We start from the raw sequence: 20830 nt of genomic DNA, 5'->3' as shown, positions 1-20830 counted from the left end.
GAGAGCTGGATCAGAAGTGAAGCAGCTGGGACTTGAATCGGCGCCCATGTGGGATGCTGGCACTGCAGGCCAGGGCGTTAACTGTACCACATCGCCAGCCCCAAGGACAGAGGTCTTGCATGGGAAGTTAGTAATTAACACTCTTATGTATGACTTCAGTGATCACCCGAGGCTCTTGACATGAGCTGCCAAGGCTGTGGGAGCCCTTTGAATCCACAGTCTCCATCAGTATTTAGACAAGGGCATAAGCAAAGTGGAAGTTCTCTCTTCCCCTGAGAGAGAAGGTCAGAATGCAACTTAAATCGATTTATCATTCTGTGAATCTTCTGTGTGGACTGCTTCCCATGTTGGAACATTCTCTCCATTTTAATTACATCTATTATTACCAAACACTTGATCCTAATTATATGATCACTTTAACAATCCTATCTATATGTTCACTTTAACACTTAATATGGTCACTTTAACGCTTAATATGATCACTTTCTCACTTAAGGTAGCATGTTTAGCACCCAGCCTAATGGGACTTGGGTTCCCATGGCCAGTTTTTAAACTGTACCCTTAGAAGTAAGTTCATAGGAATGTATGCAGAACTGCACGGCTTTACAGTTACATAGTTCCTCTTCCCTCTCTTATTCTTGATCTTTTTAATGATATTCATCCTCAGTTGACATCATACACATATGATTAACTGTATGTTAAGTAAAGAGTTCAATGAATATTATGAAGAAAGAAAATGAAAAAAAAAACTGTTGCTTGTCAGTCAAGACAAGTGCAGCTCAAGTTAGCCCTTCTTGAGGTATCAATTTCACTACTACAGATTTCATTTTAGGTTCTGTGTTAGTTCTCACAGATCAAGGAGAATATAGTGGTATTTGTCCCTTTGGGACTGGCTTATTTCACTAAATATAATGTTTTCCAGATTCATCCATTTTGTTGCAAATGATCAGATTTCATTTTTTTTACCACTGTGTAGTATTCCATAATGTACATAGTCCATAACTTCATTATTTAGTCTCTGATTGACAGGCACTTGAGTTTGTTCCATGTCTTAGCTATTGTGAATTGAGCTGCAATAAATATGGGGATGCTGATAACTCTTTTGTTTTCTTGATTTCATTTCCTTGGGTAAATTTCCAGGAGTGGGATGGCTGGGTCATATGATAGTTCTGTATGCAGATTTCTGGGTATTTCCATACTGTCTTTTATAGTGGAAGTTCAAAGTTCAAAGTTTTTACCAGTTCAAATTCCCACAAACAGTGAATTAGGGTACCTTTTCCCCCACATCCTCGTCAGCATTTGTTGATTTCTATATGAAAGCCACTCTAATGGGGTGAGGTGAAGCTTCATTGTGGTTTTGATTTGCATTTCTCTGACAGCTAGTGATCCTGAACATTTTTCATGTGTCTGCTGGCCATCTGGATTTCCTCTTTTCAAAAATGCCTCTTTAAGTCCTTTGTACTGGGTTGTTTGTTTTGTTGTTGTAGAGTTTCTTGATTTCTTTATATATTCTGATTATTAATCCTATATTCTGATTATTAATCCTTTATCAGTTGTATAGTTTGCAGATAATTCCTCCCATTCTGTTGGTTGCCTCTTCACTTTCCTGAGTGTTTTTTTTTGTTTGTTTGTTTGTTTTTTGTTTTTTGCAGTACAGAAGCTTCTCAATTTGATGTAATCTCATTTGTTGATTTTTGGCTTTGCCTGTGCCTCTGAAGTCTTTTCCAAGAACTCTTTGCCTGTGCCAGTGTTTGGCAGGGTTTTCTCGATGTTCTCTAATAATTTGATGGTGTCGGGTTGTAGATTTATATCTTTAATCCATGTTGAGTGGATTTTTGTGTAAGGTGTAAGGTAGGGGTCTTACTTCATACTTCTGCATGTGGAAATCCAGTTTTCCGAGCACCATTTGTTGAAGTGATAGTCCTTGCCCCAGGGATTGGTTTTAGCTCCTTGGTCAAATATAAGTTAGTTGTAGATGCTTGTATTGATATCTGGCGTTTCTGTTCTGTTCCATTTGTCCATCTGTTTTTGTACTAGTACCAGGCTGTTTGGATTATAATTGCTTGTAGTATGTCTTGAAATCTGTTATTGTGATGTCTTTGACTTTGCTTTTGTTGTGTAAGATTGCTTTAGCTATTTGAGGTCTCCTGTGTTGCCATATGAATTTCAGCATTATTTTTTCGAGATCTGGAAGAATGTCTTTTGCATTTTGATTGGTACCACATTGAATTTGTAAATTGATTTCAGAAGATTGGACATTTTGATGATTCTTCCAGTCCATGATCAAAGAAGACCTTTCCATTTTTTTGTATCTTCTTCTATTTCTTTCTTTAATGTTTTGTAATTATCATCATAGAGATCTTTGACATCGTCGGTCAAATTTCTTCCAAGGTATTTGATTTTTTTGTAGCTGTTATGAATGGGATTGATCTTAGAAGTTTTTTCTCCATCATTGCATTGTCTTTGTATACAAAGGCTGTTGTTTTTTCTGTATTGATTTTATGTCCTGCTACTTTACCTAACTCTTCTATGAGTTTCAATAGTCTCTTAGTGGAGCATTTTGGATCCCTAATATATAGAATCATGTCATCTGCAAATAGGGATAGTTTGACTTTCTCCTTCCCAATTTGTATCCTTTTGATTTCTTTGTCTTACCAAATGGCTCTGGCTAAAACTTCCAGGACTGTATTGAATAGCAATGGTGAGAGTGGGGATCCTTATCTGGTACCTGATCTCAGTGGGAATGCTTCCAACTTTCATCCATTCAATAGGATGCTGGCCGTGGGTTTGTCATAAATTGCCTTGATTGTGTTGAGGAATGTTCTTCTGTACCCAATTTGCTTAGAGTTTTCATCCTGAAACAATGTTGTATTTTATCAAATGCTTCCTCTGCACTGAGATAATAATATGGTTTTTGTTCATTTGTTTATGTGATGCATCACATTGATTTGCCAATGTTGAACCATCCCTGCATAACAGGCATAAATTCCACTTGGTCTGGGTGAATTGATTGTCTGTATACCTGGTGGATCTTATTCCTTTTCTTTAGCTTTTTTGCACATGTAAAGCATGTCTTCGAATATATTATGTTGCCATGGAAGATGCAAACATTTTTAAGTTACTCTTAGAAAATCTACAAGGTTCAACAGTATTAAGGAGATAATTAGACTCCATACTTTCTTCTTGTTCTTATGTTTCTTACCTCTCTTTAAAAAATTATTTATTTTAGAGACAAAGAGATGGGGGTGGGGAAAGAGAGAGGGAGAGGAAGAGAGAAACAGAGAGTTCCCATCTGCTGGTCTATTCCCAAATGACAGCAACAAGCTGGGAGCCAGGGACTCAATCTTGGTCTCTCAAATGGATAACGGGACCATCCTGAGTCATCACCTGCTGCCTCCCAGGGCACACTTAATGGGAAGTTGGAATCATAAGGATGGATGGAACTTGAACCCAGGCACTCCAGTAGGGGATGTGGAAGTCCCAACTGTTGTCTTAGCCACTAGGCCAAATGCACTCACATCCTAACTCTTTGACATCTTTATGGGTGCTGTAAATAATGCTATTAGAAGTTAATGGTTGGGTCCATGGTGTAGTGCAGAAAGCTAAGCTGCCTCCTGTAGGCCAGCATGCTATATTGGAGTGCAGGTTCAGGTCCTGGCTACTCCGCTTCTAATCCAGCTTCCTGCTAATGCACCTGGGAAGGTAGATGAGGATGGACCAAGTGCATGGCAGATGAAATTGTGGACTCCTGGCTTCGGTTGGCCCAGCCATGGTCGTTGAGGCCATTTTGGGGGTGAATCAGTGGATGGGAGATTTCCAACCCCCCACCTTCTATCACTGCCTTTCCAATAAATTTTTTTTAAAGTTAGTGGCTGAGAATAGTTATCACTTTCCTGTGACTGGGAGGCTTGTTTGATTTTATCTTTTTCCTTAGTAGATAATTCTTTGGAATCATTCATTGTAGTTTATTCATGCATTTTTACAATCAGGAGCAACAAAATCCTCCTTTGTTTGTGGTGAGTTTTCTAGTTTGATTTTCTCTGGGATTTCCCCTTTATTTTTCCCTTCATTTTTAGGAAACCAACATCTGTTGCAGTGTGGTAGAAGGGAGAATACATTTCGTTGTATGAAATGTACTCCCAATAATCAGCTGAGAAGGTTTCAGAATCTTCAAGTGAATCGGTATCACCCCCCTCTAATGCACCCAGTAGACCTCATTGTCTTCATTTGAGAGTTCATGTCTTTCTCCAGTAATGCTGTAATCTGAATCCAGAGGTTCAATTCACTTTCTACACTAAATTGCTGTGTAACTGAATCCTGATCCTGCTGTTCATCTGGATGTTCACTTCCTTTATTAAGATTCATATTTGGGCCGGCGCCGCGGCTCACTAGGCTAATCCTCCGCCTAGCGGCGCCGGCACACCGGGTTCTAGTCCCGGTCGGGGCGCCGGATTCTGTCCCGGTTGCCCCTCTTCCAGGCCAGCCCTCTGCTGTGGCCAGGGAGTGCAGTGGAGGATGGCCCAAGTGCTTGGGCCCTGCACCCCATGGGAGACCAGGATAAGTACCTGGCTCCTGGCTCCTGCCATCGGATCAGCGCGGTGCGCCGGCTGCAGCGCGCCGGCCGCGGCGGCCATTGGAGGGTGAACCAACGGCAAAAGGAAGACCTTTCTCTCTGTCTCTCTCTCTCACTGTCCACTCTGCCTGTCAAAAAAAAAAAAAAAAAAAAAAAAAAAAAAGATTCATATTTGATAGAGTCTCTGTTGATTCACTACTGCTGCTTCCTTCATGTATCTCCCTTAATATATACAGCCAGGCTTTCATTAAAGGAAAGGGAAATATCAGATTTATGGCACTTTCTTTGTTCATCTGATAATTCATCTGAACTTTCTTATAATTGGCTTTTTTGTAGATGAAGTAGATGGTCTAGAGATCAAATTTGAAGGTAAAGATTCTTGTAACTCTTATGTGAGGTCTCTTTGATCTCTTTCCTTCAGGGTGACATTTTTCCTCACAAATATGCCTATGTCTGATGGTTCCTGCTGTATGACTACTACCAAGTTTCTGAATTATTGTAAAAATATATATTTTTCCTGTATTTTTTCACATAGAAGCTTGGCACTCCAGACAGTTCTAGAAGATCATTTGAACAATATGCAATATGTTGTTACTGCTTATCATATAATCATTTGGTCATAATATACCAGCATTAAGATATATAAATATAAATATATATCAGGATCCATACTATGGTGCAGTGAATTAAGCTGCTTTCTGGAGCACTGGCATCCCTCATTGGTGCTGGTTCGAGTCCTGGATGCCCCACTTCTGATCCAGCTCCCTGCTAATGAGCCTGGGAAAGCAGCAGAGGATGGTCTAGGTCCTTGGACCCCTGTACTCACATAGGAGACCCAGATGAAACTCTTGGCTCCTTGTTTCAGTCTGGCCGATCCCAGGCCATTGCGGCTGTTTGCGGAGTGAACCAGCAGATGAAAGACTTCTCTGCCTCTGCCTCTGCCTCTCTGTAACTCTTTTAAATAAATAAATAAATCTTTAACAAGATTATCAATTATCTATTTATCTATCTATCTATCTATCTATCTTGCGGCTGGCATTGTGGCATAGTAGGTAATGTTGCTGCCTGCAATGTCAGCATCCCATATGTGTACTAGTTTGTGTCCCAGCTACACTGCTTCTCCACTGCTGATCCAGCTCCTTGTCCAGTTCTCTTCACAGGGTGCAGAGATTTAACACCCTGGGTGTTGGTGACCAATTTACTCTCAGAGCCCAGGCCTCTAGGGGCACTGATGCCCTAAATCCGGAGTGGGAGGTTCCTGGCTGGGAAACTGGCAGAACTTTGGTTAGCGGGGTCAAGTTGGCTCTTCAGATTCAGCTTCTTGCTCCATTTGCCACTGGGCTGAATAGGCCCCAGAAGGAACCAAGTCTGCTGCTCTGCTGCCTTTTTTTTTTTTTTTTTTTTTTTTTTTTTAACAGGCAGAGTGGACAGTGAGAGAGAGAGACAGAGAGAAAGGTCTTCCTTTTGCCGTTGGTTCACCCTCTAATGGCCGGCGCACCACGCTGATCTGATGGCAGGAGCCAGGTACTTCTCCTGGTCTCCCATGGGGTGCAGGTCCCAAGTACTTGGGCCATCCTCCACTGCACTCCCTGACCACAGCAGAGAGCTGGCCTGGAAGAGGGGCAACCAGGACAGAATCCAGTGCCCCAACCGGGACTAGAACCCGGTGTGCCGGCGCCGCAAGGTGGAGGATTAGCCTAGTGAGCCGCGGCGCCGGCCTGCTCTGCTGCTTCTTAAGATTTATTTGTTGGGGCTGTTCCTGTGGTGTAGTAGGTTAAGTCTCCGCCTGTGGCGCTGGCATCCCATATGGGCACTGGTTCATGTCCCAACTGTTTCACTTCCAGTGCAGCTCTCTGCTGGTGGCCTGGGAAAGAAGCAGAGGGTGGTCCAAGGCCTTGGGCCCCTGCTCCCATGTGGGAGATCTGGAGTGTTGCAGTTGATTTCTCAACGATGTTGCAGTGGATTCCTATCTGAGAGGAGGAGTGTGGTGGGGGCAAGAGGCGCGGAGTCACCACACAGACCCCCGGTGTCGGGTGCAAGCAGGCCTGAGGCGAGCAGCCTGTAGACTCCTTTGAGTTAGTACAACAGCTTATATAGCCAAGACCAGCCAATCCGGTCAAGGGGCGGTCTATGCCCCAACCAATCACAGCCTGTTGTCAGGCAGTTTCCAAAGCCATCCAATCACAGCCTGTTGGCAGTCAGGCTCTTGTCGCCAGGTAGTTTCTGAAACCATCCAATCGTGGCCTGCTGTCAGGCTCTGTTGTCATGTGGTTTCCTCTGTTGTCATGTGGTTTCTGAAGCCATCCAATCACGGCCTGTTGCCAGGCAGTTTCTGTTGTCAGTGGCCATCTTGGCATGACCTTTTCACCTCAGCGGCCATTTTGGCATGACCTTTTCACCTCAGTGGCCATCTTGGCATGAACTTTTCACCTCAACGGCCATCTTGATATGACCTTTTCACCTCATTCCATCACACCAGAGAAGCTCCTGGTTCCTGGATTCAGATTGGCTCAGCTCCGGCTGTTGAGGCCATTTGGAGAATGAACTAGCAGATGGAAGACCTCTGTCTGTCTGTCTGTCTGTCTCTGTAACTCTGCCTTTCAAATAAATTAATAAATCTTTAAAAAAAAGATTTATTTATATATTTGAAAGTGTGTCAAAGATAAAGCAGGGGTGATGGTGGGTATCTTTCATCTGCAGGTTCACTCCTCAAATGACTGCAACAACTAGGGCTGGGCTAGATTGAAGCCAGGAACAAAGAACTTCATCCTTGCTCTCCCATGGGGGGTGGCAGAGATCCAAGTACTTGGGCCACCTTTTACTGCCTTCCCAGGCACTTCAGCAGGAAGCTGGATTAGAATCAGGGTAGCCGAGTAGCCGGGACTCAAACCAGCACTCCAACATGGGATACTGGTATTCCAAGCGATGGCTTAACCTGCTGCTGTACAGTGCCAGCCCCTTATTTCACATTCCTTGAGTAGCCTCATTCACATTCATTGTTTTAATTATCTCAGGTGTTGGAGTCAGATTTGAGGTAAATTTTGGCTATACCTGTTACTAGATATGCAAGTTAAGTTAATGTTTTTGAGTTGTGTAGAATAGGACTAACAGTACCTGATTGCAGTTGATGTAAGCATAAGGTTATATGTAAAGTGCATAGTGCAAAGATAAGCAAAATGTTGACAAGTAGTAGCTGTTGTTGTTTTTGTGATTGTCTTTATGCATGTTGACTCTATAGATCTTGATCCCAGAAGTTTCTTCAGAGTTCCAGTTGTGACTACATCTCTCTATGGGACATTTTCATTTAGCTGTTCTGTAGTGTCAGTTAAAAAGCATTCATCAGGGGCCAGCACTGTTGTGTAGCTGCTAAAACCACCAAGTGCAGTGCTGGCATCCCATATGGGGGCTGGTTTGACTTCCAGTCCAGCTCCCTGCTAATGTAGTTGGGAAGGCAGCAGACAATAGCCCAGGTGCTTGGATCTCTGCTCCTGGCTCCTTGCTTTGGCCATTTGGGGAATGGACCAGTGAGTGAAAGATTTCTTTCCTCTTGTTCTCTCCCTCCCTCTTCCTCCTCCTTCCTTTCTCCCTCCCTCCCTCTGTAACTCTGCCTTTTGAATGAATAAAATAAATCTTTTAAAAAAAGCAGCATTCAGCTACAAAAAGTGGTGGAGTCTTCTCATTTAACAAGAGGTTTGGAAGCTGGAGATTGTAGAGCTCAGTGATGCCAGGGCATTATCACGAATCTCTTGCCCTCCCCCGTCTTGTTTGTAAACCTTTGCAATGTCTTCAAGTAGCCTATCCTCACACATCTATATCCAAAACAATAAAAAGGTGGGCATGGACAACCACTAATCTGTTTTCTGTCTCTGTGGATTTGCCTATTTGCCTTAACTCTTTTATTCATCATCTCTTTCTCACCTTCCTGTTTGTATTCTCTTTTAGAAGGGAGTGTAGGTCATGCATGATTACTAGTTTGCTAGCTCTGACTCATCTCTTTGTTTTGGTCAATCTAATACCTGAAATAATTAGTGCATAATACTTAATAGTTTTGCTGGTATTTGGGTAAACTAAACATAAATTCATCTACAACAGTGGTTTGTGGTTTTGAGTAACCATGATTAAGAACCACTGGTTAAAGTCCCAAAGGGACAAATATCATATATTCTTCCTGATCGGTGACAACTAACCGAGCACCAAAAAGGAAACCTGTTGAAGTGAAATGGACACTATGAGAAACAGTGACTTGATCAGCCCTTGTCCTGACTGTTGATGTACAACTTATTACTTTATCCCTTTTAGTATTTTTTTTTGTTCTACTTAATACTATTGGTTGAACTCTTTAATTAACACACAATTATTCTTAGGTGTTTAAATTTAACTGAAAAGTGATTCCTGTTAAATATAAGAGTGAGAATAAGAGAGGGAAAAGATGTACAGTTTGGGACATGCTCAATTGGACTTGCCCCAAATGATAGAGTCAGAAATGTGCCAGGGGATTCCAATTCAATCCCATCAAGGTGGCATGTACCAATGTCATCTCACTAGTAAAAGTGATCAGTTTCAATTCACAATTGATCATAATGAAAGGATTAAGAGTAAAAGGGATCACATAAACAAGACTAGTGTCTGCTAATACTAACTGAAAGAATTAAAAAGAAGAGAATGATCCAACATGGGAAACGGGATGGATACATGGCAGGCTCACAGAATGGCAGATGTCCTAAATAGCACTCTGGCCTCAGAATCATCCCTTAAGGCATTCGGATCTGGCTGAAGAGCCCATGAGAGTATTTTAGGCATGGAAAGCCAAGACACTCTGGCAAGAAAAAAGAAAAAAAAAAGAAAGAAAGAAAGAAAGAAAAAGACCGAAATGAAAGCTCTCTGTGAGTGAGATTCCAGTGGAAAGAACGGGCCATCAAAGAAGGAGGTACCTTTCTCTGAAGGGAGGAGAGAACTTCCACTTTGACTATGACCTTGTCTAAGTAAGATCGGATTCGGCGAACTCAGAAGGCTTCCATAGCCTTGGCAACTCATGACAAGAGCCTAGGGTGATTACTGATGCCATAAACAAGAGTGTCAATTTGTTAAGTCAACAACAGGAGTTACTATGCACTTACTCCTCATGTAGGATCTCTGTCCTTAATGTGTTGTACAATGTGAATTAGTGCTATAACTAGTACTCAAATAGTACTTTACACTTTATGTTTCTGTGCGGGTGCAAACTGTTGAAAGTTTTACTTAATATACGCTAAATTGATCTTCTGTATATGAAGATAATTGAAAATGAATCTTGATGTGAATGGAATGGGAGAGGGAGTGGGAGATGGAAGTTTGCGGGTGGGAGGGAAGTTATGGGGGGGAAAGACCACTGTAATCCAAAAGCTGTACTTTGGAAATTTATATTTATTAAATAAAAGTAAAAAAAAAAAAAAAAAAAAAAAAAGAACCACTGGTCCACTGGTTAGGATTTGTTTAATCAGAGTTCTTGAATGTGATGCAGAAGGGCCTCTGCTCTGGCCCCCAACTGTCTCTCCAGCTGCAGTGCTTGCCATTCCCTACCTCACAGTTTGATGTTCTTACAACATTGAAGTCACTTAAAATTTTTCATTCACAAATGCTATGGTTCCCCCTCCCCCAGCTTCCTTGCCTTTTCTCATTAGATCTTCTCTATTTAGAATTGCTCCAGGGCTTTCCAGTTTCCCCATTCCCATTCTCTTCAGGTAATCAGAGATTTTAACTGTCCCACTGGGGAGGTCATTCCAGGAGCCTTCTGTTCTTACCACATTACGTTACATGAAAGTATCTGTACATTTGTTTTCTTTAGACTATGAGTCCCTGAACTTTTTTGTTATTGCTCACCTGCGAAAAATGAGGATGTACCTGCACAGTTATTTATGAATTATGTAATCTGCTAGTGTAGTAGTGTATTAAATGTTAGGTAAAGATTTAAAAAAAAATTTTTTTTATTCACTTGAAAGGCAAAGTTACAGAGAAAGAGTGGAGACAGTCAGTCTTCCATCTGCTGATTCACTCCCCAAATGGCTGCAGTGACCAAGGTGGGGCTGGGCCAGGCTGAAGCCAGGGGCCGGGAACTTCCTGCTGGTCTCCCGCATGGGTCGGGGGCCCAAGCACCTGGGCCATCCTCCACTGATTGCCCTTTCAGGCACACCAGCAGGGATTTGGATTGAAGTGGAGCAGCTGGGACTCAAACAGGCTCCCACATGAGATGCCTGCGTGGCAGGCCATGGCTTAACTCGCTGTGTCATAGTACCATCCCCCTAAGTAAAGCTTTTGATAAAAATACGTAAATGTAAGGCAGGAGTGTGACACATCCAACCTGTGCACTGTATAAAGCCAGTGAAATAATTTGGTCTGGTCCTGCCAAGGCATTCACGTGTGAGACTTAAAATTCTGTAAATCTGTGGCAGGCTAATTTTGCAAATAATGTTATAGGTATCCAAATGGCCCTTGGGAGAAAAAGGTTTCCTGCCCTTGATACAGGCATACTGCTTCCCTGTTGTGCCTTTATGACTAGTGATGACTGCGGGCTTCTTGATGTTGGGAACGTGGAGTGGGACTGTTCTCAGAGTCGTGTCTGCTTTTTGACCCTCCCATCATTGAGTGTAGATTCTTCCTTTTCTTTTCTGTCATAGCAGTGTAACACTTAGGCTGTGTATTGCATGTACTGGCATATACTTTTCTCCTTTCAAATAGAGTATATGTTGTATGTCCCCTTGAACATGTGTACTCTTTCATTTCTGATGCTCTAGTAATTTGCTCAGTGCCTGGCATAGAGTAGATAATTGCTTATAGAATGAATAAAGTGAATTAAATAAATGGAGTTAATTGATACTAATCTGAGAATAATTAAGGCAGCAGTTCTTCTGTAGTATTTATGTGAAAAGTGATAGGACCATTTATTTTAAAAATATTTATATTTTATGGGGCCAGTGTTGTGGCATAGCAGGTAAAGCAACTTCCTGCAATGCTGGCATCCCATATGGGCACTGGTTTGAGTCCTGGCTGCTCCACTTTCAATTGAGCTCCCTGCTAATGGCCAGAAAATGCAGCAGGACATGGCCCAAGTGTTTGGGTCCCTGCCACCCATGTGGCAGATCAGGAAGTGGCTCCTGTTTCCTGACTTTGGCCTGGCTCAGGCCAGGGATGTTGCGGCCACCTGGGGAGTGAACCAGCAGATGGAAGATCTCTTTCTGTCTGTCTCTTTCTCTGTAACTCTGACTTTCAAATGAATGAATATTTTTTTTAAATAAAAAAATTTAAAGCAGTGCATCTCAAAATGTTGGTGGTGATGAACTAGTTTGTTTTTAATTTCCAGTCTATGTATACTGATGCTTTTGTAATATAAGTAAAAATTAACTACTACAAAAATTTATAAAATATAGGCCCTTACTTATTAGTATATTCAACAAACATAAAAATTACTCTTCAGTACTTAGCTCATTGTGGATTGGTAGTAAAAAGTTAATGGGTCTTTACTGGTCCAGTTACCATACTTTGGGGAGCACGGTATAAAGCACTGTGGTAAATGCTTTATCTCATTTAGTTCTCATAACTCCATGCGATAAGTACTATCTATTAGCACAATTTACGGGAAACTGGGGCAAAGAGAAATTAAGTGAATTGCCCACAGTCACATAGACACAATGGGAAACGGCCACGATTCAAACCCAGGTAATCTAGTCTGCCTCCAAAGTCCCTCTGCTGATTTATCTTGATGTTATGAAGATAAAAATAAGGTACTGACTGGCGCCGCGGCTCACTAGGCTAATCCTCCTCCTTGCGGCGCCGGCACACCGGGTTCTAGTTCCGGTCAGGGCGCCGGATTCTGTCCCGGTTGCCCCTCTTCCAGGCCAGCTCTCTGCTGTGGCCAGGGAGTGCAGAGGAGGATGGCCCAAGTGCTTGGGCCCTGCACCCCATGGGAGACCAGGAGAAGCACCTGGCTCCTGGCTTCGTATCAGCGCGGTGCGCCGGCTGCAGCATGGCGGCCACGGCGGCCATTGGAGGGTGACACCAATGGCAAAGGAAGACCTTTCTCTCTCTCTCTCTCTCTTTACTCTGCCTGTCAAAAAAAAAAAAAAAAAAAAAAAAGGTACCATTCTAGGTTAAGAATATATATATATATATTTTTTTTTGACAGGCAGAGTGGACAGTGAGAGAGAGAGACAGAGAGAAAGGTCTTCTTTTGCCGTTGGTTCACCCTCCAATGGCCGCCGCGGCCGGCGCACCACGCTGATCCGAAGGCAGGAGTCAGGTGCTTCTCCTGGTCTCCCATGGGGTGCAGGGCCCAAGCACTTGGGCCATCCTCCACTGCACTCCCGGGCCACAGCAGAGAGCTGGCCTGGAAGAGGGGCAACCGGGACAGAATCCGGCTCCCCAACCGGGACTAGAACCCGGTGTGCTGGCGCCACAAGGTGGAGGATTAGCCTGGTGAGCCGCGGTGCCGGCCCTAGGTTAAGAATATTAAGAACAGATATGGATGCAGGCCAGAAGAGTTACAAGTCAGAATATAATTCATTTGCCAAAAAACAAGATTAAGGAGTTCGATTATCATTTCCATATAAAAATAGAGTTATGGAGAATGATGTCCCAAGTGTATTTTATCTCTGTAGTATATCAGCATCTGCTTTTTTTACCTTAGCACATATAAAAATACTTGATTTGCACAAAAAAGAATCATAATATTTCTTTGAAGTGTGTCTGGTGCTATGACTAAGTTTCACATACTAATTTTGTTTCTTTTCCTCTTACCTATTTTCTTATTCGATAATATCAATCACCAAATTATGGTTATACTCAAATTAGCACAGAAATAGGCTTTCCTTCTTCAGGTATTAGTGTTTTAGGAATAAAATGTAAGTAATAGTCATATATTATGATAATGGTTGTAGATGATCATATTATCTTGTTCTATGTAATGAAATTCTTGATTTAATGATATTGGAAACTTTTAGAATATTTCTATTTAACAACAGTATTGTAAATTTTTTGAAATCTTCTTCCTATAGAAATTTGGTTAAGAAGTACTGTCCCAAACGTTCATCCAAAGATGAAGAGCCAAGGTAAATTATGTATTTATTTCTTATTGCATTTTAAAAATTTTTTAAATGTGTATTTTATTATTTAATAAAATGAATATGCTGTTGGCTTTTTAATAAAGATTTTTATAATCTTGTTTTCATTTAAAGACAGTGTTTATGAAAGAAAGGAGTACTATTTATTTCTTATAAGGATACATATTTCAGTGAGCTTGATCAATAGTTTTCTAGGATAGCTGAAGCATGGATCCAAGTAACATATAGGCTAGTGCTATTCTTACGTGATTTAGTCTCCATAAGAAAAGGATATTTTTTCATGCTTTTTTTTGTGGTTGTCCACTTGTAAGATTTTTGCTTTTACTCTTAAACATAATAAAATATTGGCTTGTTGGTTTAAAAGCATAATGAAAAGGAATGAGATTTTTAGGGCAATTTAAAAAAATTTATCTGAGAGGCAGAGATAGACAAACAATGAGAGACAGCTAGAGGGCTCTTATCTATTTTTTTTTTTTTAAGCTTTTATTTATTTATTTGAAAGGCAGAGTTACAGAGAGTCAGAGAGAGAGGTCTTCCACCTGCTGGTTCACTCTCCAGATGGCTGCAATGGCCGGAGCTTCGCTGATCAGGAGCCAGGAGCTTCCTGTGGGTCTCCCACATGGGTGCAGGGGCCCAAGCGCTTGTGCCATCTTGTATTGCTTCCCCAGGTGATAGCAGAGAGCTGAATTGGAAGTGGAGCAGCCGGGTCTCGAACTGGTGCCCATATGGGATGCTGGCACTGCCAAGTGGCAGCTTTACCTGCTACGCCACAATGCTGGCCCTCGTTCTTATCTATTGATTCATCCTTCAGAGGCCCGCAGTGGCCTGGATCCAGGCTGAGGATGAAGCTGGGAGCCAGGAGCTCAATCCAGGTCTTCCACACAGATAGTAGGAGCCCAATAACTTGAGCTATCACCTCTGCCTCCCAGGGTCTGAATTAGTAGGAAGCTGGAGTCAGGAGCTAGAGCCAGGTATTGAACTGAGATACTTTGATGTGGGACACAAGTATCTTAACATCTAGCCTGCTGCTCAGGGTTATTCTTGAACCCTGAAGGAAAGATTAGAAATTGCCTGTGAGCTTGTGGCGATCCTAAATATGGATTATGTGGGTGGCTGTAAAATACAGAAACAAAGAGATTACACTTTGTGTGTAATTATCAGTTGCTAAGTATTTTCAGGTTTAGTATTAATAGAATCTTATTTGAGCTATTAGCCTTCAGCTATAAGTATGTTCCTCAGTGTGTTCAAAGTGGATATATACATTTTAATATAGTGATTCTCTTTTTTTCTCTCCTTCCCTCCACACACAATTTTACCCTTATTTTTTGACCCTTCTTACCCCTCTTTGGTGCCAACCATAATGGCATTTTACTTCCATTCAGGATGTGGGCAGGTATACAGGCAGCTGTGTCCAGAGCTGATAGCAAAGTTGTTCTGTAGAGCAGCCATCAAGATGCATTTGAGAGGTATGATTGGCAGGTTCTGTCCTCGAGAGCAAGCACATCATCTCTGCAACAGGCTCAGCTGCCAAGCCTAGGAATCCAACCAAGTTCATTCCCAAGCTCAGGCCAGTCAGTTGGCAACTAAAGATTCCTGTATGCCAAAAGAGCTTGCAGGTAGTATTTTTATTATTTTCTGACCCCAAATATCCCTTTATTGTTAATTAAAGAAAACTTGAAGATGTAAAAACATGTACAACTTGAGCTTAATGCAGGATTCTTCCAATATGAAATTAATTTAGTAGTAGTAGCTGGGATTTAGGTTGAGGATGTTAAAATTTGTCAAGTGTCAGGTTTCATCCACATTTTACCAAAAATATTGTAATGAAAATAAAAGTAAATTTCACCATTTTAAAATGTGTTTTTGCCAGGTTTACCTCGTGTATAGCCTTTTTTAACATCCTTAATGAGTTAAATGACTATGCAGGACAGCGAGAAGTAGTAGCAGAGGAAATGGCGCACAGAGTATATGGTGAATTAATGAGATACGCTCATGATCTGAAAACTGAAAGAAAAATGGTAATTCTTATCATTTTTATCCCATTATAATAGTATATAAATATTTTCACAGAAGTAATTAATTTTAAAAACATGTTTGTTGAGCATAAGCTGATTTTTCTATTTCACTCAATTTCTTCTAGGTAAAATTTATTATAAGATACTCATGCCGTATTCTGTGATCCTTTTGGATTTAAGACCAAGGTTTGGCAGACTGTCACCATGGGCCAAGTCCAGCCTACTGCCTGTTTTTGTTTCCTAATTCCCACAAGCAAAACATAGTTTTATATTATTATATGGTTGAAACAGGCATATAAAAATATTAATTCATGGCATGTGAAAATTACATGAAACTGAAATTTGTGTCCATAATGCTTTATTGGAACAGACCTGTACTCATTGACTATGGCTGCTTTTGTGTTACATCAGTGGAGTTGAATTTTTATGACAGAGACCATGTGACTTGGCAAAACCTAAAATATTTGCAAGTATTATCTGACCTTTATAGAAAATGTTTGTCAATCTCTGTTCAAAGTAATCATTATTTTTCAATATACATTTGTGTTAAAAGTTGTATTTAAATTATTAATACCTTTTAAAATGCATTTTAGAGAGTTTGGCTTTCCTCTCTTCCAAAGTCTAGTGAAGCTTTAAATATATATATATATATATATATATATATATATATATATATATAATTAATACCTTGAATAAAAAATAAATGGAAAACCTTTTTAGGATTTTAGATTTTATTCAAAATGTAATTATTTTGTTTGTTTTGTTTCATTTTGTTCTTTGGTGGTGGTTATACTCTTTAGCATCTCCAGGAAGGACGGAAAGCTCAACAGTACCTTGACATGTGCTGGAAACAGATGGATAATGTGAGTTATAGTGTTTTCATGTAACATAGACTTAGGTCAGCTCTGAAATCTTTTATGGTTCGCATCTGTTTGAGTTTAATGTTTGTCAATGTAGTATTCATAATTTCACATTTTTTTGGTGGCATAATAGCCAATAAAGTGTAATTGGAAGATGAGTGATCATTTTGTTGTTTTTCTTTTTTTTTTCCTGTGTAATTCTATGCTTATGTGAACTCTGGGATAGTCATATCTTTGTAAATATTTAGGGAGATTGTTTTTTACATACCAGTAGTTATTATGAAATACTAATAGAGTAAAGAATACAGAAACAGAAACAGTGATATATTTTGGAAGAATTTTTTTTTTTTAAATTGAAAGGCTGAATGAAAGCTCCCACCTGCTAGTTCATTCCTCAAATGCCTGAAATGTCTGGGATGCCAAAGCCAGGAGCTGAGAACTGGATCCAGGTGTCCCCACCTGAGTGGCAGGATTACTTGAGCAGTCATTGCTGCTTCCCAGAGCCTGTGTTAACAGGAAGCTAGAGTCAGAATCCAGAGCCAGGAATCAAACCCATGTACAACATTGTAGGACACACTTGTTTTAATTTAAATGCCTGCTCCTCTCCAAACCCATCCTGAAGGCCATTTGACTGAGACTAAAATAACCAAGACTCTAGTTCTATCTCTCTTAGTATTATATTTCTCTTGGCTCCATCTTTAGCATATGAAAAATTAAAGAAAGTGGACTGGATTATATGGACTGTTTTTTTTCCTATTCAGTGACTCTCTAATTCTATAAATGTTCTTATTATTAGGCTGCTGGTCAGAGACTGCCCAATTGTCAGAAACAAAGTACTTTGTAGAGCAAAATTATAAAAGCATAATAATTACTTAAATTTTCCCAAAGTCTACTTAGTATACAGAGTTTTTTTAAAAATGTTCTTGTTTTATAGTAAATGGAAAAACAAGATGTATACAAGGAACACTGTAATCTCCCTTAAAATGCTAATACTAATGCTTTATTAAATAATGTTTTATTGTTCAAGACACTTTTCTTTAAGATTTATTTATTTATTTGAAAAGCAGAGTTACAGAGAGTTAGAGGCAGAGGCAGAAAGAAAGAGGTCTTTTTTTTTTTTTTTTTTTTTTCTGACAGAGTGGACAGTGAGAGAGAGAGACAGAGAGAAAGGTCTTCCTTTGCCGTTGGTTCACCCTCCAATGGCCGCCGCGGCCGGCACGCTGCAGCCAGAGCACTGCGCTGATCCAATGGCAGGAGCCAGGTACTTATCCTGGTCTCCCATGGGGTGCAGGGCCCAAGCACTTGGGCCATCCTCCACTGCACTCCCAGGCCACAGCAGAGAGCTGGCCTGGAAGAGGGGCAACCGGGACAGAATCCGGCGCCCCGACTGCGACTAGAACCTGATGTGCCGGCGCCACAAGGTGGAGGATTAGCCTAGTGAGCCGCAGCGCTGGCCAAGAAAGAGGTGTTGCATCCGCTGGTTTGCTCCCCAGATGGCCGCAATGGCTGGAGCTGCGCCAATCTGAAGCCTGGAGTGAGGAGCTTCTTCCATATCTCCTACATGGGTGCAGAGGTCCAAGGGCTTGGGCCATCTTGTACTGCATTCCCAGGCCGTAGCAGAGAGCTGGATTGGAAGTGGAGCAGCCAGGACTCTAACCTAACCCATGTGGAATGCCAGCACTGCAGGTGGCAGCTTTACCTGCTACGCCACAACGCTGGCCCCAAGATATTCTTTTCGAACCCTCAGATTATAAGCAATTTATTCTTTACTGTATTATTTCTATGATGGACACTGCGTTTCTTGAAAATTATGCTGAAGCAAGTTTTTCATGTTAAATGTATAGACTAGGGGCTGGCGCTGTGGCGTAGCAGGTAACACTGCTGCCTGCAATGCCAGCATCCCATATGGGCACTGATTTGAGACCCAGTTGCTCCATTTCCAACTCAGCTCTCTGCTATGGCCTGGGAAAGCAGTGGAAGATGCCCCAACTGCTTGGGCCCCTGCACCCATGTCGGAGACCTAGAAGAAGTTCCTGGCTCCTAACTTCGGGTCAGCGCAGATCTGGCCGTTGCTGCCATCTGGGGAGTGACATGCTTTCAAGGAAAGAGTGTTTTTATCATTTTTGTACTAGTGATTCTTTCTTTAACTGTTGCAAAGAATTTTTTATGTAGATGTTCTTATGTAAATAAGATACCTAATATAAAAATATTTTTGTTTGTAATAGCTTCCTTTTACACCAGAGTAGTAACTTACACCTATTAGGTTTAAAAATACAGCTCTACTCTGGCCTCAGAATCAGCCCTTAAGGCATTTGGATCTGGCTGAAGAGCCCATGAGAGTATTTTAGGCATGGAAAGCCAAGACACTCTGGCAAGAAAAAAGAAAAAAAAAGACCGAAATGAAAGATCTCTGTGAGTGAGATTCCAGTGAAAGAACGGGCCATCAAAGAAGGAGGTACCTTTCTCTGAAGGGAGGAGAGAACTTCCACTTTGACTATGACCTTGTCTAAGTAAGATCGGATTCGGCGAACTCAGAAGGCTTCCATAGCCTTGGCAACTCATGACAAGAGCCTAGGGTGATTACTGATGCCATAAACAAGAGTGTCAATTTGTTAAGTCAACAACAGGAGTTACTATGCACTTACTCCTCATGTAGGATCTCTGTCCTTAATGTGTTGTACAATGTGAATTAGTGCTATAACTAGTACTCAAATAGTACTTTACACTTTATGTTTCTGTGCGGGTGCAAACTGTTGAAAGTTTTACTTAATATATGCTAAATTGATCTTCTGTATATGAAGATAATTGAAAATGAATCTTGATGTGAATGGAATGGGAGAGGGAGCGGGAGATGGAAGGTTGTGGGTGGGAGGGAAGTTATGGGGGGGAAAGGCCACTGTAATCCAAAAGCTGTACTTTGGAAATTTATATTTATTAAATAAAAGTTAAAAAAAAATAAAAAAACACAGCTCTGAACTGAGTTTCACAGAATTAAATGTGAAACTCTTATGTTACTTTTCATAGAAATGGATAGTTTAGGCCGGCGCCGCGGCTCACTAGGCTAATCCTCCACCTAGCGGCGCCGGCACACCAGGTTCTAGTCCCGGTTGGGGCGCCGGATTCTGTCCCGGTTGCCCTTCTTCCAGGCCAGCTCTCTGCTGTGGCCAGGGAGTGCAGTGGAGGATGGCCCAGGTGCTTGGGCCCTGTACCCCATGGGAGACCAGGAAAAGCACCTGGCTCCTGGCTCCTGCCATCGGATCAGCGCGGTGCGCTGGCCGCAGCGCGCCGGCTGCGGCGGCCATTGGAGGGTGAACCAACAGCAAAAGGAAGACCTTTCTCTCTGTCTCTCTCTCTCTCACTGTCCACTCTGCCTGTCAAAAAAAAAAAAAAAAAAAAAAAAAAAAGGATAGTTTATATATTATGCATATTCAGATATTTTTCTGTGTTTTGAATAAAATGCTAATATCATTTGATATCCCATACTAATAGAGGGAAAGACCATAATAATGCCTACAGTTAAATTTTGTTTTTCTGTTTTTATTTATTTATTTAAAGGCAGAGAAAGGGAGATAGACTAAGAGATCTTCTGTCTGCTGGTTCATTCTGCTGGCCTAGGCCAAAGCCAGGTGCCTGGCCCTCAGTCCAGGTCTTTCACCTGGGTAGCAGTGCCCCAAGTACTTGTGCTGTCATCACCTGCTGCCTCTAAGAGTATGTATTAGCAGGAAGCTGGAATCAAGAGTAACCCAGGCATTCCAATATGGGGTACAGGTATTCCAAATGGCATTTAACGTACCAAATGCCCATTCCTAAATAAAATCTACATTTTAAAAAAATTTGGAGCACATTTATTTGATGCAAATTACAGGTAATATCTGGGTCTCGGCTGTATGGCAAATGGAGGTAGGTCAGAAACCTTTTGGCTACAAATACATACATATACTAGGTATTTTTTTAAAATTGTATTTTAAGAAAGGGAAATCTTTAGCTACTAGGAAATAAAGATCAACAAAAGCAGAGCAGTAGGTATGTGAGCTAATAGACTGGTGTTTGAAAAAATGAGGTTAGGAGTTTTGGGGTATGATGGTTTACTGGGTCTGGTATTTGCTAAGGGCATGGGCTTTGATAAGTTATACAGGGTAGTGGGGAGTTATAACTGATATCCTTGTATAAAATTTGAACTTTTAAAGGAGTATACTTTTAGTGAGAGTAGACTATAAGAAATCTGCCCACTGGCCAAGGAAGAAATCAAAGAAATTTATCTATCATGTCAAAGGAAGGAAGGTATCCCAT

General features: G+C 41.3%; 1 protein-coding gene and 2 pseudogenes across 9 annotated transcripts in view; 1 reads left to right on the top strand and 2 right to left on the bottom strand.

The window, feature by feature from the left end:
• Positions 1–20830, top strand: part of FNBP1L (formin binding protein 1 like) — a 125293-nt gene that overhangs the window by 64890 nt on the left and 39573 nt on the right. For 8 of the 9 annotated variants that reach the window (XM_017346074.3, XM_070078026.1, XM_051857497.2 and 5 more), the window contains 3 exons: positions 13600–13653; positions 15536–15683; positions 16481–16543. In XM_017346074.3, coding sequence (XP_017201563.1) covers positions 13600–13653; positions 15536–15683; positions 16481–16543 — 265 coding nt within the window. Of the gene's footprint in view, positions 1–13599; positions 13654–15142; positions 15282–15535; positions 15684–16480; positions 16544–20830 lie in introns of those variants that run through there. The other variant, XM_070078025.1, reaches the window with a different exon arrangement.
• LOC138850600 (E3 ubiquitin-protein ligase Mdm2-like) lies at positions 3527–4723 on the bottom strand (annotated as a pseudogene).
• LOC138850304 (E3 ubiquitin-protein ligase Mdm2 pseudogene) lies at positions 4705–5203 on the bottom strand (annotated as a pseudogene).

The sequence above is a fragment of the Oryctolagus cuniculus genome, chromosome 7 (genome assembly GCF_964237555.1).
Source record: "Oryctolagus cuniculus chromosome 7, mOryCun1.1, whole genome shotgun sequence".
Lineage (NCBI taxonomy): Eukaryota > Metazoa > Chordata > Mammalia > Lagomorpha > Leporidae > Oryctolagus > Oryctolagus cuniculus.
The sequence above is the reverse complement of the archived record's forward strand: the minus strand, read 5'-3'. Positions and strand labels throughout refer to the sequence as shown.